General features: G+C 70.4%; 2 protein-coding genes across 2 annotated transcripts in view; both read right to left on the minus strand.

Annotated features, from left to right (window-relative positions):
* Positions 1 to 1,265: 1,265 nt before the first annotated feature.
* LOC136787386 (synaptophysin-like) lies at positions 1,266 to 9,425 on the minus strand. The gene is given in 11 exon segments (XM_066984565.1): positions 1,266 to 1,530; positions 2,196 to 2,334; positions 2,337 to 2,472; positions 4,149 to 4,202; positions 4,205 to 4,342; positions 5,434 to 5,488; positions 5,490 to 5,597; positions 5,599 to 5,631; positions 7,612 to 7,736; positions 8,616 to 8,681; positions 9,314 to 9,425. Coding segments are annotated over 11 exon segments (1,137 nt in total). The 5' UTR covers positions 9,332 to 9,425.
* A 1,208-nt stretch (positions 9,426 to 10,633) lies between these two features.
* The window catches only part of HCFC1 (host cell factor C1), a 33,983-nt gene continuing 30,339 nt past the window's right edge, over positions 10,634 to 14,277 (minus strand). The window contains 4 exon segments of the mRNA XM_066984566.1: positions 10,634 to 10,781; positions 12,668 to 12,731; positions 13,694 to 13,881; positions 13,883 to 13,986. Coding sequence (XP_066840667.1) covers positions 10,742 to 10,781; positions 12,668 to 12,731; positions 13,694 to 13,881; positions 13,883 to 13,986 — 396 coding nt within the window. The 3' untranslated portion in view covers positions 10,634 to 10,741.

Below are 14,277 nucleotides of genomic sequence, written 5' to 3' on the forward strand. Positions count from 1 at the left end.
CCAGTCCCTCCCGGTGCCCCCCAGTGCTTCCAGTGCACCCCAGTCTCATGTTCCCAGTGTCCCCAGTGCCTCCCAGTCCCCCCCAGTCTCACATTCCAACCCTCCCAGTGCCTCCCAGTCCCCCCCAGTCCCTCCCAGTGCCCCCCAGTGCTTCCAGTGCGCCCCCAGTCTCATGTTCCCAGTGTCCCCAGTGCCTCCCAGTGCCCCCAGTGCCCACCCGTGCCCCCCCGGGCCAGGCCGCAGCTCCGCAGGCTCTCCAGCAGCTCCTGGTCGCTGAGCCCCCGGTAACTGCGCATGGCTGGGGGGGCACGGGGTCACCGGGGGGTCACCGGGGGGGTCACCGGGGGGTCACAGAGGGGTCAGGGGGGTCACCGAGGGGTCGGGGGGTCACGGAGGGGGCACGGGGAGGTCACGGAGGGGTCATGGGGGGGGAAGGGGGGAGGGGGGGGTTATGGGGGTAAGGGGGGGTCACGTGGCCACGAGGGGGCCCCCCAGGTTCGGGGGGAGCCCCCCCTGATGTGGGGGGAGGGGAGGGGGAGGGGGGACCCCACGTGACCGCGCTGTGCCCCCTCCCCCCGCCCCCTCCCCCTACCTCGCTCCGCGCCGCGCAGGGAAGTGACCGCAGGGGGCGTGGCCGCGCTGGGCGTGGCTTAGAGTGGGCGTGGCCAAAGGGGGGCTGCTCATTGGTGCGCGCGCAAAGGGGCGTGGCCTCCCCCGGCAGCGGCGCGGGGTGGGCGTGGCTCCGCGCGGTGGGCGTGGCCTGTCCCCGCCCCGGCCCCGCGGAGGGGCGTGGTCTCGCCAAGCCCCGCCCCTGCCCCCAGGCCCCGCCCCCAAGGACCACGCCCACGCCCGGTTTCTCCGTCGAGTTTTTTATTCCCCGCGGGGGGGCCCCGCCCCCGGCCCCGCCCCCCATGACGTCACAATCACGGCACAAAGACACGGCGGGAGGGGGCGTGGCCAGCGAGGAGGGGGCGTGGCCACGGCTGGGGGGGGGCGCGGCCCCGGGGCACGGCGGTGGGGAGGGGGCAAGGCCACGGGGGCGGGGCGCTGTGGGGCCGGCTATGGGGCCGGGGGGGGCTATGGGGCCGGGGGGGGGTTATGGGGGGCCGGCTATGGGGCCGGGGGGGGGTTATGGGGCCGGGGGGGGGGTTATGGGGCCGGCTATGGGGCCGGGGGGCGGGGGAGATATGGGGCGGGGGGGTTATGGGGCCGGCTATGGGGCTGGTGGGGGGGATATGGGGCCGGGGGGGGGCTATGGGGGCCGGCTATGGGGCCGGGGGGGGGTTATGGGGCAGGGCTATGGGGCCGGGGGGGGGAGGTATGGGGCCGGCTATGGGGCTGGGGGGGTTATGGGGCCGGCTATGGGGCCGGCTATGGGGCAGGGCTATGGGGCCGGCGGCGCTCTCGGGGCGGGGCTCAGCCCCCGCTGACGTCGCAGGCCCGGGGGGCGTGGCCTCGGCCTGGCCCCGCCCCCGGCCACCGCCCCCCGGGGCGGCTCCTGGGCACGGCGCCCCCTTTGGGGGGAGGGACCTGGGGGGGGGGGAGAGCGACGGGGCTGCTATGGGGCGCCCCACACCGCTATGGGGAGCCCCACAGCCCCGTCAGCACCCCAAAACCCCGGCAGACCCCCCCAATGCCCTCGTGCCCCCCACCCCAAGCCCCCTATGGGGCACCCCACACCGCTATGGGGCACCCGATACCCCTATGGGGCTCCCCAGGGCCCCCAACACCCCCCGTAGGGCCCCCACGCCCACTATGGGGCACCCCACACCCTCTATGGGGCACCCCACATCCCCCAATCCCCCGTGGAGCCCCCCATAGCCCCCCCGCCCCCTCTAGAGCCCCCCAATATCCCCCATGGGGCCCCCCCCCAATAAACCCCAATGGGGCCCCCCACGCCCGCTATGGGGCACCCCACACCATCTATGGGGCCCCCCACAACTCCCACGGGGTGCCCCACATAACCCATGGAGCCCCCCCATAGCCCCCCCATAGAGCCCCCCCAATATCCCCCATGGGGCACCCCACATCCCCCAGTCCCCCATGGAGCCCCCATAGCCCCCTGCTTGCCCCCCATAGAGCCCCCCCCCCACACCCCCAATGAAGCCCCCGCCCCCCATAAACCACCCCCCCAAATGGGGTCCCCCCCCGCCATGGGGTGCCCCCCCCCCCGCCATGGGGCGCCCCCCACTCACCCTACATCTGGTTGGCGAACGAGGTGGGGGCCCCCTGGCCGTACCCCCCTCGGGGGGGCCGTACCCCCCTGGCCGTACTCGGGCTGGTAGCCCCCGGGCTGCCCGTAGCCGCCCCCGGGGGGGCCGTACCCCCCTCGGGCTGCCCGTAGCCCCCTCCGGGGCCGGAGCCTTCTCGGGGCCCCCCCGGGGGCGCGCGCCCCCAGGCCCCCCAGCCGGTCTCCTTGAAGACGAACCAGATGTTGCCCGTCCACAGCACCAGGTTGAGGAAGCCGAAGACCTGGGGGGGGGGACGGGGTTGTGGGGCGCTGTGGGGCGGGGTGGGGTGCTATGGGGTGCTATGGGGCGCTATGGGGCGCTATGGGGCAGTGTGGGGTGTTCTGGGGTACAGGGGTTATGGGGTGCTATGGGGGCGAGAGCATGCTTGGTTATGGGGCTGGGCGCTATGGGGCTGGGCCCCACAGATCTATTGGGCTGGGTGCTATGGGGCTGGGTGCTATGGGGCCGGGCGCTATGGGGCTGGGACCCGCAGATCTATGGGGCTGGGTGCTGTGGGGCTGTATTCTATGGGGCCAAGACCCACTGAAAAATGGGGCTGGGACCCTCGGGGCTGGGCGCTATGGGGCTGGGACCCACAGGGCTATAGGGCTGGGCGCTATGGGGCTGGGCGCTATGGGGCCAGGACCCACAGATCTATGGGGCTGGGCTCTATGGGGCTGGGCGCTATGGGGCCGGGTGCTATGGGGCTGTATTCTATGGGGCCAGGACCCACAGGATAATGGGGCTGGGACCCTTGGGGCTGGGCGCTATGGGGCTGGGACCCACAGGGCTATGGGGCTGGGTGCTGTGGGGCTGTATTCTATGGGGCCAAGACCCACTGAAAAATGGGGCTGGGACCCTCGGGGCTGGGCGCTATGGGGCTGGGACCCACAGGGCTATGGGGCTGGGCGCTATGGGGCTGGGCGCTATGGGGCTGGGACCCACAGATCTATGGGGCTGGGCTCTATGGGGCCGGGCACTATGGGGCCGGGCACTATGGGGCTGTATTCTATGGGGCCAGGACCCACAGGATAATGGGGCAGGGACCCTTGGGGCTGGGTGCTATGGGGCTGGGACCCGCAGATCTATGGGGCTGGGCCCCACAGATCTATGGGGCTGGGTGCTGTGGGGCTGTATTCTATGGGGCCAAGACCCACTGAAAAATGGGGCTGGGACCCTTGGGGCTGGGCGCTATGGGGCTGGGACCCACAGGGCTATGGGGCTGGGCGTTATGGGGCCGGGTGCTATGGGGCCAGGACCCACAGATCTATGGGGCTGGGCTCTATGGGGCCGGGCGCTATGGGGCTGGGTGCTATGGGGCCAGGACCCACAGGATAATGGGGCAGGGACCCTTGGGGCTGGGCGCTATGGGGCTGGGACCCACAGGGCTATGGGGCCGGGTGCTATGGGGCTGGGCGCTATGGGGCCGGGACCCACAGATCTATGGGGCTGGGCTCTATGGGGCCGGGTGCTATGGGGCTGGGTGCTATGGGGCTGTATTCTATGGGGCCAGGACCCACAGGATAATGGGGCAGGGACCCTTGGGGCTGGGTGCTATGGGGCTGGGACCCACAGGGCTATAGGGCTGGGCGCTATGGGGCTGGGTGCTATGGGGCCGGGCGCTATGGGGCCGGGCGCTATGGGGCCAGGACCCACAGATCTATGGGGCTGGGCGCTATGGGGCTGGGACCCACAGGGCTATAGGGCTGGGCGCTATGGGGCTGGGCACTATGGGGCCGGGCGCTATGGGGCCAGGACCCACAGATCTATGGGGCCGGGCGCTATGGGGCCGGGCACTAAGACCCAGAAGAGCACTGCAAGTAGGGGGCGTGGCTTATGGACAAAGGGGGCGTGTCCCTCCCACGGGGGGCGTGTCCCTCCCACGGGGGGGGGTCCCTCCGGGGGGGCCCCGCTCACCACCGAGGTGTTGAGGCCGGCCGTGGGGGCGGGGCTGAGGGCCCGGCAGCGCCCCGCCCCCCCCGCTGGCAGGCCCCGACCTGCGCCAGGACCCCCGCGGGCGCCGTCGCCGCCTTCACGTCCGCCAGCGCCGCCGCCCACGCGCACGAGCTGACCAACCACAGGAAGGCCAGCGCCGACGTCACCGCCAGGTCCTGGGGGCGGGGCCGCGGGGGCGGGGTCAGGGGGCGGGGTCACGGGGGAGGGGTCACGGGGGGAGGGGTCACGGGGGAGGGGTCACGGGGGGAGGGGTCAAAGGGGGCGGGGTCAAAGGGGACGGGGTCATGGAGGGGCGGGGTCACGGAGGGGGCACAGGGGGGTGGGGGGCAGAGAGGGGGCGGGGTCACAAGCGGGGCGTGGTCACAGAGGGGTGGAGTTAAAAGGGGTGGGGTCACGGAGGGGGCGGGGTCAGCCTGATGACCCCACCCCCCATTTCTCCCCCCACACACCCCCTCCCATCACGCTCCCCCAACCCCCCTGTACCCCCAACCCCCCTGTATGCCCCCATGACCCCCCCCATCCCCCACACCCCCTCCCAAAATATCCCCCCAAAGCCCCCCATCCCCCTGAATTACCCCCAACCCCCAGAACACCCCCACCCCTCCATTCCCCCCAGACCCCCCAAATCCCCCTCATATCCCTTTCAAATACCCCCAACCCCCCCATACCAACCCCCAGACCCCCCAACCCCCCCCATATCCCTTCCATCCCCCCCCAATCCCCCCATCCCCCCACATACCCCCCCCATTCCCTGCCAACCCCCCCATAACCCCCCCCAACCCCCCCCATATCCTCCCCACGACCCTCCCACCCCCCAAATACCCCCCACACCCCCCCCCCAAGCCCCCTATATCCTCCCCACACCCCCCTTTCACCCCCCCCATATCTCCCCCATATCCCCTCCATTCCCCCCCATAACCCCCCCCATATCCCCCCAAAGCCCCCCATATCCCCTTCAATTACCCCCCAACCCCCCCAACCCCCCCATACCCACCCCCAGACCCCCAACCCCCCCATATCCCTTCCATCCCCCCCATACCCACCCCCAGACCCCCCCAAACCCCCCCATATCCCTTCCACCCCCCCATCCCCCCATCCCCCCACATACTCCCCCCCCCATTCCCTGCCAACCCCCCCATACCCCCCCAACCCCCCCCCATTACCCCCTCCACCACCCTCCCCACCCCCCATACCCCCTCCCCACCCCCCACACCCCCCCCCCCCCCCCCCCCCCCCCCCCACTCACGATGCGGGGCGCGGGGGCTCCGGGCCGGAAGGCGGCGGGGCGCCCCACGTACCCCCAGGGCGGCGGGGGCGTAGAGGAAAGCCCCCACGGCCACGGTGACGAAGAACTGGGCGGCCGACGAGTAGTCGCCCACCAGGAAGACGCGCTCGGGGGGGCCCCCCCTGGCACGAGGGCGCCTCGAAGTACACCTGGTGCAGGCTGGGGGGGGCCGGGGGCGGGCTCAGCGCGGGGACCGCCCCCCGGGCCCTGTATGGCGAGGGGGAGCCCCCCCACACACACAGACCCATATATGGGAGGGGGAGCCCCCAGCCCCATATATGGGAGGGGGAGATCCTAAAGCCATATATGGTATGGGGGAGCCCCAAGCCCCATATATGGGAGGGGGAGATCCTAAAGCCATATATGGTATGGGGGAGCCCCCAGCCCCATATATGGTATGGGGGAGCCCCCAGCCCCATATATAGGAGGGGGAGATCCTAAAGCCATATATGGTATGGGGGAGCCCCTAGCCCCATATAAGGGAGGGGGATCCTAAAGCCATATATGGCATAGGGGAACCCTCAGACCCATATATGGGATGGGAGAGCTTCTACAGCCATATAAGGTGAGAGGGAGCCCCCAGCCCCATATATAGGAGGGGGAGATCCTAAAGCCATATATGGTATGGGGGAGCCCGCAGCCCCATATAAGGGAGGGGGAGATCCTAAAGCCATATATGGGACGGGGGAGCCCCCAGCCCCATATATGGGATGGGAGAGCTTCTACAGCCATATATGGTGAGTGGGAGCCCCCCCCCCCCAACACATATATGGCATTGGGGGAGCTCCCAGAGCCATGTATGGTATGGGGGAGCCCCCAGTCCCATATATGGTATGGGGGAGATCCTAAAGCCATATATGGCATAGGGGAACCCCCAGCCCCATATATGGGAGGGGGAGATCCTAAAGCCATATATGGTATGGGGGAGCCCCCAGCCCCATATATGGGAGGGGGAGCCCCCAGCCCCATATATGGGAGGGGGACATCCTAAAGACATATATGGCATGGCGAAGCCCCCAGCCCCATATATGGGAAGGGGGAGCCCCCAGAGCCATATATGGGAGGGGGAGATCCTAAAGCCATATATGGGACGGGGGAGCCCCCAGCCCCATATATGGGATGGGAGAGCTTCTACAGCCATATATGGTGAGGGAGCCCCCCCCCCCATATATGGCATTGGGGGAACCCCCAGAGCCATATATGGGAGGCAGGAGATCCTAAAGCCATATATGGTACGGGGGAGCCCCCAGACCCATATATGGGAAGGGGGAGCCCCCAGAGCCATATATGATATGGGGGAGCCTCCAGAGCCATATGTGGGAGGGGGAGATCCTAAAGCCATATATGGCATAGGAGAGCCCCCAGTCCCATATATGGGAGGCGGGAGATCCTAAAGCCATATATGGGACGGGGGAGCCCCCAGCCCCATATATGGGAAGGGGGAGCCCCCCAGGCCCATATATGGTATAGAGGAGCCCCCTCCCTCCCCCCCCCAGCCCCATATTTCTTGAGGGGGGTTCCCCGCCCCCATCTGTTTGTTGTGGGGCCCCTCCCCGCATTGTTGCCATGGGGGGGTCCCAGCCCCCTATTTGTTACGGGGACCCCCCCCCCCAGCCCCATATTTTTGCCCCTCCCCCTCCCCACGGGCACCCCCAACGTCAGGGCGGGGCCACAAAAGCCCCCCAAGAGCCCCCCCAACCCCCCCCCCCCATGGCGCTGCAGACCCCAAAGAGCCCCCGACTGCTCCCTATGGGTCCGTGCCCCCCCACCCCGTCCCTATGGGGTCACAGCCCCCCCACCCCATCCCTATGGGTCCTGACCCCCCCACCCCATCCCTATGGGGTCACAGCCCCCCCACCCCATCCCTATAGGCCCTGACCCCCCCCCCCCCCCATCCCTACGGGGTCACAGCCCCCCCACCCCATCCCTATGGGTCCGTGCCCCCCCACCCCGTCCCTATAGGTCCTGACCCCCCCACCCCATCCCTATGGGGTCACAGCCCCCCCACCCCATCCCTACGGGGTCACAGCCCCCCCACCCCATCCCTATAGGACCACAGCCCCCCCACCCCCGCCCCTATGGGTCCTGACCCCCCCCCGACCCCGGGGGTCCCCAGCCCCCCCCCGGCCCCCCCCTCACCGGAAGGGGTACGCGAAGGCCACGGGGATGCTGGGGCGGCTCTGGTTGGGGGCCGGGCACTCGACGCTGAGGCGGAAGGAGCCGGCGTAGCCCCCGCACGTCCCGAAGGCGAAGATGGAGAAAAACTGGGGGGGGGGGGGCACGGGGGGGGGCACGGGGGCGGGGAGGGGGGGGGGGGGGGGGGGGGGGATGGAAATCCTGGATTAGGCCCGGATCAGGCGGATCAGCCGCTGGGGGGGGGAGGGGAGGGGGTTGGGGGGGGGTGATGGGGGGGGGAGGTCCTGGGGGGTCCTGGGGGGTCCTGGGGGGGTTTAGGGGGTCCTGGAGGGGGGATTTGGGGGGGGGGGGGGGGGTCTTGGGGGGATTTGGGGGTCCTGGGGGGTTATGGGGGGAGGGGAGGCTTGAGGGGGTCCTGGGGGGGCTTGAGCAGTGAGTTGGGGGGTCCTGGGGGGTCCTGGGGGTTATGGGGTGGGAGGGGGGGCTTGAGGGGGTCCTGGGGGGTCCTGGGGGGATTTGGGGGTCTTGGGAGGGATTTGGGGGTCCAGGGGGGTTGTGAGGGGCTATGGAGAGGGTTATGGTGGTCGGGGGAAAATTTAGGGGGTCCTGGGGGGGTCGTGGGGGGCTTGGGGGGGTCCTGGAGGGGTCCTGGGGGGTTATGGGGGGGTTGGGGGGCTTGCGAGGGGTCCTAGGGAGGCATTTGGGGGAGGGTCTGGGGGGACTTGGGGGGGCTGGTGGGGACGTTACGGGGCCTGGGGGGCTTCTGCGGGGTCCTGGGGGGCAGGCGGGGGGGGTGGGGGGATTTGGGGGGTCCTGGGGGGGCAATTAGGGGAGTTAGGGGGGCTTTTGGGGGTCCTGGGGGGGTCCTGGGGGCACCTTGGGGGTGCTGGGGGGCATCTGGGGGGGCCGGGGGGTCTTGGGGGGGTTCTGGGGGGTCCTGGGGGGGGGGGATTTGGGGGTCGTGGGGGGGTCCCGGGGGGATTTGGGGGGTCCCGGGGGGCACTCACCCACTCGAGCACCTTGAGGAAGCCCAGGGGCTCCTTCAGCACCCGGAACTGGCCCCCGGCCACCAGCTGGGGGGGGAGGAAGGAGGGGGGGGTGTCGGTGACGTCACACCTGACGCGCTGCTGACGTCACACCCCGCCCCCCCCCCCCAGCCCCCCTTTCGGTGCTGCATCATCGCCCCCCCCCCCCAAAAGGATGCTGCGGCAAAGCCCCCCCCACTGCAGCTGCTCCCTGCCCCCCCCCCCGGGGGCAAATCCCACCCCATGGGGGCAAAATCCCCCCGGGGGGGGGGGGACAACCCCCCCCGAGCCAAACAGCCCCCCCCGGGGGCGGGGCCACCCCCCCGGGGGCAAATAATCCCCTCGGGGGGGGGGCAAATGACCCCCTTTTAGCGGTGCAACCCCCCCCGGGGGGGCATTTCCCCCCTTTAAGGGATGCAGGAAGCCCCCTGCGGTGCCCCCCACCCCCCAAGTCCCCCCCCTAAAAAATCCCCCCCTCTAAAAAATACCCCCCCCAAATCCCCCCCCAATAATCCTCCCCCCATCCAACCTGCCCCCCCCAGCCCCCCCCATTTTGCAGAACGCCGCCTCCCCTTGCAGAAAAAAAAAATACCCTGCAGTCGCCCCCCCCCCCCCAGCTGCCCCCTGCAATTGCCCCCGGCCCCCCCCGCCCCCCCCCTTGCCCCCCCCCCCCCCCCCACCTGGTTGAGCGCCTCCATCGCGGCTCGGGCAGACGCAGCGCGGCGGGGGGGGAGCGGCGCGGGGCGGAACAGCCGCGGAGGGGGGAGGGGGGAGGGAGGAAGAGCGCGCGCGTGCGCGGTAAGGGCGGGGGAGGGGGGAGAGGGGAGAAGGAAGGGCGGAAGTGACGCGGTGAGGGGAGAGGGGGAGGGTGGGGGCGCCATGTTGGGTGAGGGCAGCGGGGGAACGGGGCAGGGGGGCGCCCCCTCCCCCACCGCGCCCCCGTTTTTTTGGGGGGGGGGGGGAGGGGAAGGGGGGGGTCCCCGATTCCCCCCCCCAGCTTTGGGGTTTTTCTTTTTTTTTCTTTTTCCCTTTTTTCGCCTCTTTTTGGGGTCTCCCCCCCCATCTGGGGGCATTTTTCCCAATTTTTTGTTTTTTTTTGGGGGGGGGGGGTCCCGTGCCAGGGCCACGCCCCCGCCCGTGGCCACGCCCCCTCCGCACCCCCATAGCTCCCCACGTGCCCCCCCGCCCCACAAGTGCCCCCCCAGCCCCAGAACCATGGACCCCCAGCCCCCCAAGTGCCGCCCGCCCCACAAGTGGCCCCCCAGCCCCCCAGGTGCCCCCACCCCACAAATGACCCCCCCCAGCCCCACAAGTGCCCCCCCAGCCCCAGAACCATGGACCCCCAGCCCCATAAGTGACCCCTCAGCCCCCCAAGTGCCCCCCAGCCCCACAAGTGGCCCCCCCAGCCCCCCAAGTGCCCCCCAGCCCCACAAGTGGCCCCCAGCCCCCCAACTGCCCCCCCCAGCCCCCCAGGTGCCCCCCACCCCAGAAGTGACCCCCCACCCCACAAATGGCCCCCCAAGTGCCCCCCAGGTGCCCCCCCCCACCCCCCAATTGGCCCCCCAGCCCCACAAGTGCCCCCCCACCCCCCAAGCCCCCCAGCCCCACAAGTGGCCCCACAAGTGCCCCCCCATCCCCCCCAGGTGCCCCCCCCATCCCCCCAAGTGCCCCCCCAGCCCCCCCCCAAGCCCCCCGCCCCACAAGTGACCCCCCTGCCCCCCCCCCCCCCCCCCCCCAAGCACGCCACCTCTCTGTTCTTCGTTTTTACTCCAAAAAAATGTCTTTAATTGTTCAAAATAGCACAAAAACGACAGATAGGGACAGCCGGGGGGCACCCCCCTTACACTATAATACACGGGGCCCCCCCCGCCCCGGGGGGGGCCGCTGGGGGCCGGGGGGGGCAGGGGGCCGGGCCCCACGGCGTCAGGGGGGGCACAACTTCATTCCAGCAACTGCAACGGGTAAAAAAAGTCCCCCCCGCGTCCCCCCCCCCCCGCCTCGCTTCTCCTCCTCCTCTTCCTCTTCTTCCTCCTCACCCCCCCCGCAGCCGGGACCCCCCGCGGCGTCCGCCCCCCACGTGTGGGGCTGGGGGGGGGCGCGGGGCCCCTTCACTGCCCGTCGGCCTTGGGCTTCTTTGGAGCGGATTTCCTAAAAAGTAAGGGGGGGGAGATGTGGGGCTGCCCCACGGCGAGCAGCCCCCCAGCGCCCTATAGAGCCCCCCCAGCGCCCTATAGCCCCCCCCAGCGCCCTATAGAGCCCCCCCCCCAGCGCCCTATAGCCCCCCAGCGCCCTATAGAGCCCCCAGCGCCCTATGGCCCCCCCCAGCGCCCTATAGAGCCCCCCCCAGCGCCCTATAGCCCCCCCAGCGCCCTATAGAGCCCCCCAGCGCCCTATAGAGCCCCCCAGCGCCCTATAGCCCCCCAGCGCCCTATAGAGCCCCCCCAGCGCCCTATAGAGCCCCCCAGCGCCCTATAGAGCCCCCCAGCGCCCTATAGAGCCCCCCAGCACCCTATAGAGCCCCCCCCCAGCGCCCTATAGCCCCCCCAGCGCCCTATAGAGCCCCCCCCAGCGCCCTATAGCCCCCCAGCGCCCTATAGAGCCCCCCCCCAGCGCCCCCATGGCCCCCCCCAGCGCCCTATAGCCCCCCCAGTGCCCCATAGCGCCCCCCAGCGCCCTATAGAGCCCCCCAGCGCCCTATAGCCCCCCCCCAGCGCCCTATAGAGCCCCCCAGCGCCCTATAGAGCCCCCCAGCGCCCTATAGCCCCCCCAGCGCCCTATAGAGCCCCCCAGCGCCCTATAGAGCCCCCCAGCGCCCTATAGCCCCCCCAGCGCCCTATAGCCCCCCAGCGCCCTATAGCCCCCCCCCAGCGCCCTATAGAGCCCCCAGCGCCCTATGGCCCCCCAGCGCCCTATAGAGCCCCCAGCGCCCTATAGCCCCCCCCCCAGCGCCCCCATAGCCCCCCCAGTGCCCTATAGCGCCCCCCAGCGCCCTATAGAGCCCCCCCAGCGCCCTATAGCCCCCCCCCAGCGCCCCCATAGAGCCCCCCAGCGCCCTATAGAGCCCCCCAGCGCCCTATAGCCCCCCCAGCGCCCTATAGAGCCCCCCAGCGCCCTATAGAGCCCCCCCCAGCGCCCTATAGCCCCCCCAGCGCCCTATAGAGCCCCCCAGCGCCCTATAGCCCCCCCAGCGCCCTATAGAGCCCCCCAGCGCCCTATAGAGCCCCCCCAGCGCCCTATAGCCCCCCCCCAGCGCCCTATAGAGCCCCCCAGCGCCCTATAGCCCCCCAGCGCCCTATAGAGCCTCCCCAGCGCCCTATAGCCCCCCAGCACCCTATAGAGCCCCCCAGCGCCCTATAGAGCCCCCCCCAGCGCCCTATAGCCCCCCAGCGCCCTATAGCCCCCCCCAGCGCCCTACAGCCCCCCCAGCGCCCTATAGCCCCCCCCAGCGCCCTATAGCCCCCCTCAGCGCCCTATAGAGCCTCCCCAGCGCCCTATAGCCCCCCAGCGCCCTATAGAGCCCCCCCAGCGCCCTATAGCCCCCCAGCGCCCTATAGAGCCTCCCCAGCGCCCTATAGCCCCCCAGCGCCCTATAGAGCCCCCCCCAGCGCCCTATAGCCCACCCAGCACCCTATAGAGCCCCCAGCGCCCTATAGCCCCCCAGCGCCCTATAGACCCCCCCCAGCGCCCTATAGAGCCCCCCACCCCATATCCATAGGGGAGCTCTTTGACCCCCCAGCCCCACAGCCATGGGACAGCCCCATAGCGCCCCCCCTGCCCCCCAACTCAGCCCCCCGTGCCCTATAGCCCCCCCCAGTGCCCTATAACCCCCCCCAGCCCCATAACCTGCCCCCCCCCCCAAATCCATAGGGGAGCTCTTTGACCCCCAGCCCCACAGCCATGGGACAGCCCCATAGCGCCCCCCTGCCCCCCAAGCCAGCCCCCCAGCGGCCCCCCCCAGCCCCACAGCACCCCCCAGCCCCATAGCACTCCCCCAGCCCCATAACGCCCCCCCAGCCCCATAGCGCCCCCCTCACATGTCGGGGGACGAGAGCGGCCGCTTGCTGGCGGGTTTGGCGACGGAGCCGTCCTTGCTGGATTCTGGGGCACAAAGGGGGCGGTGAGGGGGGCTGCGTCCCTGCCCCCCCCCCCCCCCCCCCCTCAGCCCCACGGGACCCCCCCCGTACAGCCCCGCAAGGACCCCACAGGGACCCCGCACCCACCGCACCTGGGTGGCGGGCCCGTAGCCCTTGGTTGATGTCCCCATGGGGACCCCATAAAGACCCCATAAGGACCCCATAAGGACCCTATAAGGACCCCAAAGGACCCCATAGGGACCCCGTAAGACCCCGTAGGGACCCCGTAAGACCCTATAGGGCCCCTATAGGGGCCCCACACCCACCTTGCAGCCACTGCACCTGGGTGGCGGGCCCAGAACCTTGTCCTTGGTGTCCACCATACCCAAAGTGCCCCACAAGGACCCCATAAAGACCCCGTAGGGACCCCGTAAGACCCTATAGGGACCCTATAGGGGCCCCACACCCACCTTGCAGCCACCGCACCTGGGTGGCGGGCCCGTAGCCCTTTGTATTTATTGACCATACCCAAAGTGACGTCCCCATGGGGACCCCAGAGCCCCACAAGGACCCCATAAGACCCCGTAGGGACCCCGTAAGACCCCATAGGGCCCCTATAGGGGCCCCGCACCCACCTTGCAGCCACCGCACCTGGGTGGCGGGCCCGTAGCCCTTTGTATTTATTGACCATACCCAAAGTGACGTCCCCATGGGGACCCCAGAGCCCCACAAGGACCCCATAAGACCCCGTAGGGACCCCGTAAGACCCCATAGGGCCCCTATAGGGGCCCCGCACCCACCTTGCAGCCACCGCACCTGGGTGGCGGGCCCGTAGCCCTTTGTATTTATTGACCATACCCAAAGTGACGTCCCCATGGGGACCCCAGAGCCCCACAAGGACCCCATAAAGACCCCATGGGGACCATATAGGGACCCCATAAGACCCCCTAGGGACCCCGTAAGACCCTATAGGGGCCCCGCACCCACCTTGCAGCCACCGCACCTGGGTGGCGGGCCCGTAGCCCTTCTCGTTGCGGGCGGCGATGCGGAAGATGATGGCGGGCTTGGTGGTGTAGTCGATGTGGGCGCTCGAGAGGCTCCCCGAGTGCACGAGGCACGAGGGGCTGGGCCCGCAGTAGACGCGCATGAAGGCGAGCTGCGCCCCCCGCGCCTCCGCCGCCCCCCGGCGCCCCCTGGATGGCCAGGTACACCGAGTACTCCACGATGCGCCCCGACGTCACCGACGGCGGCTCCCACGTCAGGTGCGCCCCGTCCGGGCTCTGCAAGGGGCAGGGGGGGGGACACAGGGGGTCAGGGGGGTCGGGGGGGCGTTGGGGGCAGGGGCGGGGTTGGGGGTACGGAGGGACACTGGGGGCGTTGGGGGGACGGGGACAGGGTCGGGGGGTTGGGGGGCGGGATGGGGAGGGGGACATTGAGGGGATGGGGACAAGAACGGGGACGTTGTGGGGGCATCGTGGGGACGGGGACCCCGAGGGGACCCCGAGGGGACAGGGACGGGGATGGGGACATTGTGGGGACGGGGACAAGAACGGGGACGTTGTGGGGGCATT

The sequence above is a fragment of the Anser cygnoides genome, chromosome 29 (genome assembly GCF_040182565.1).
Source record: "Anser cygnoides isolate HZ-2024a breed goose chromosome 29, Taihu_goose_T2T_genome, whole genome shotgun sequence".
In the NCBI taxonomy this organism is placed as follows: domain Eukaryota; kingdom Metazoa; phylum Chordata; class Aves; order Anseriformes; family Anatidae; genus Anser; species Anser cygnoides.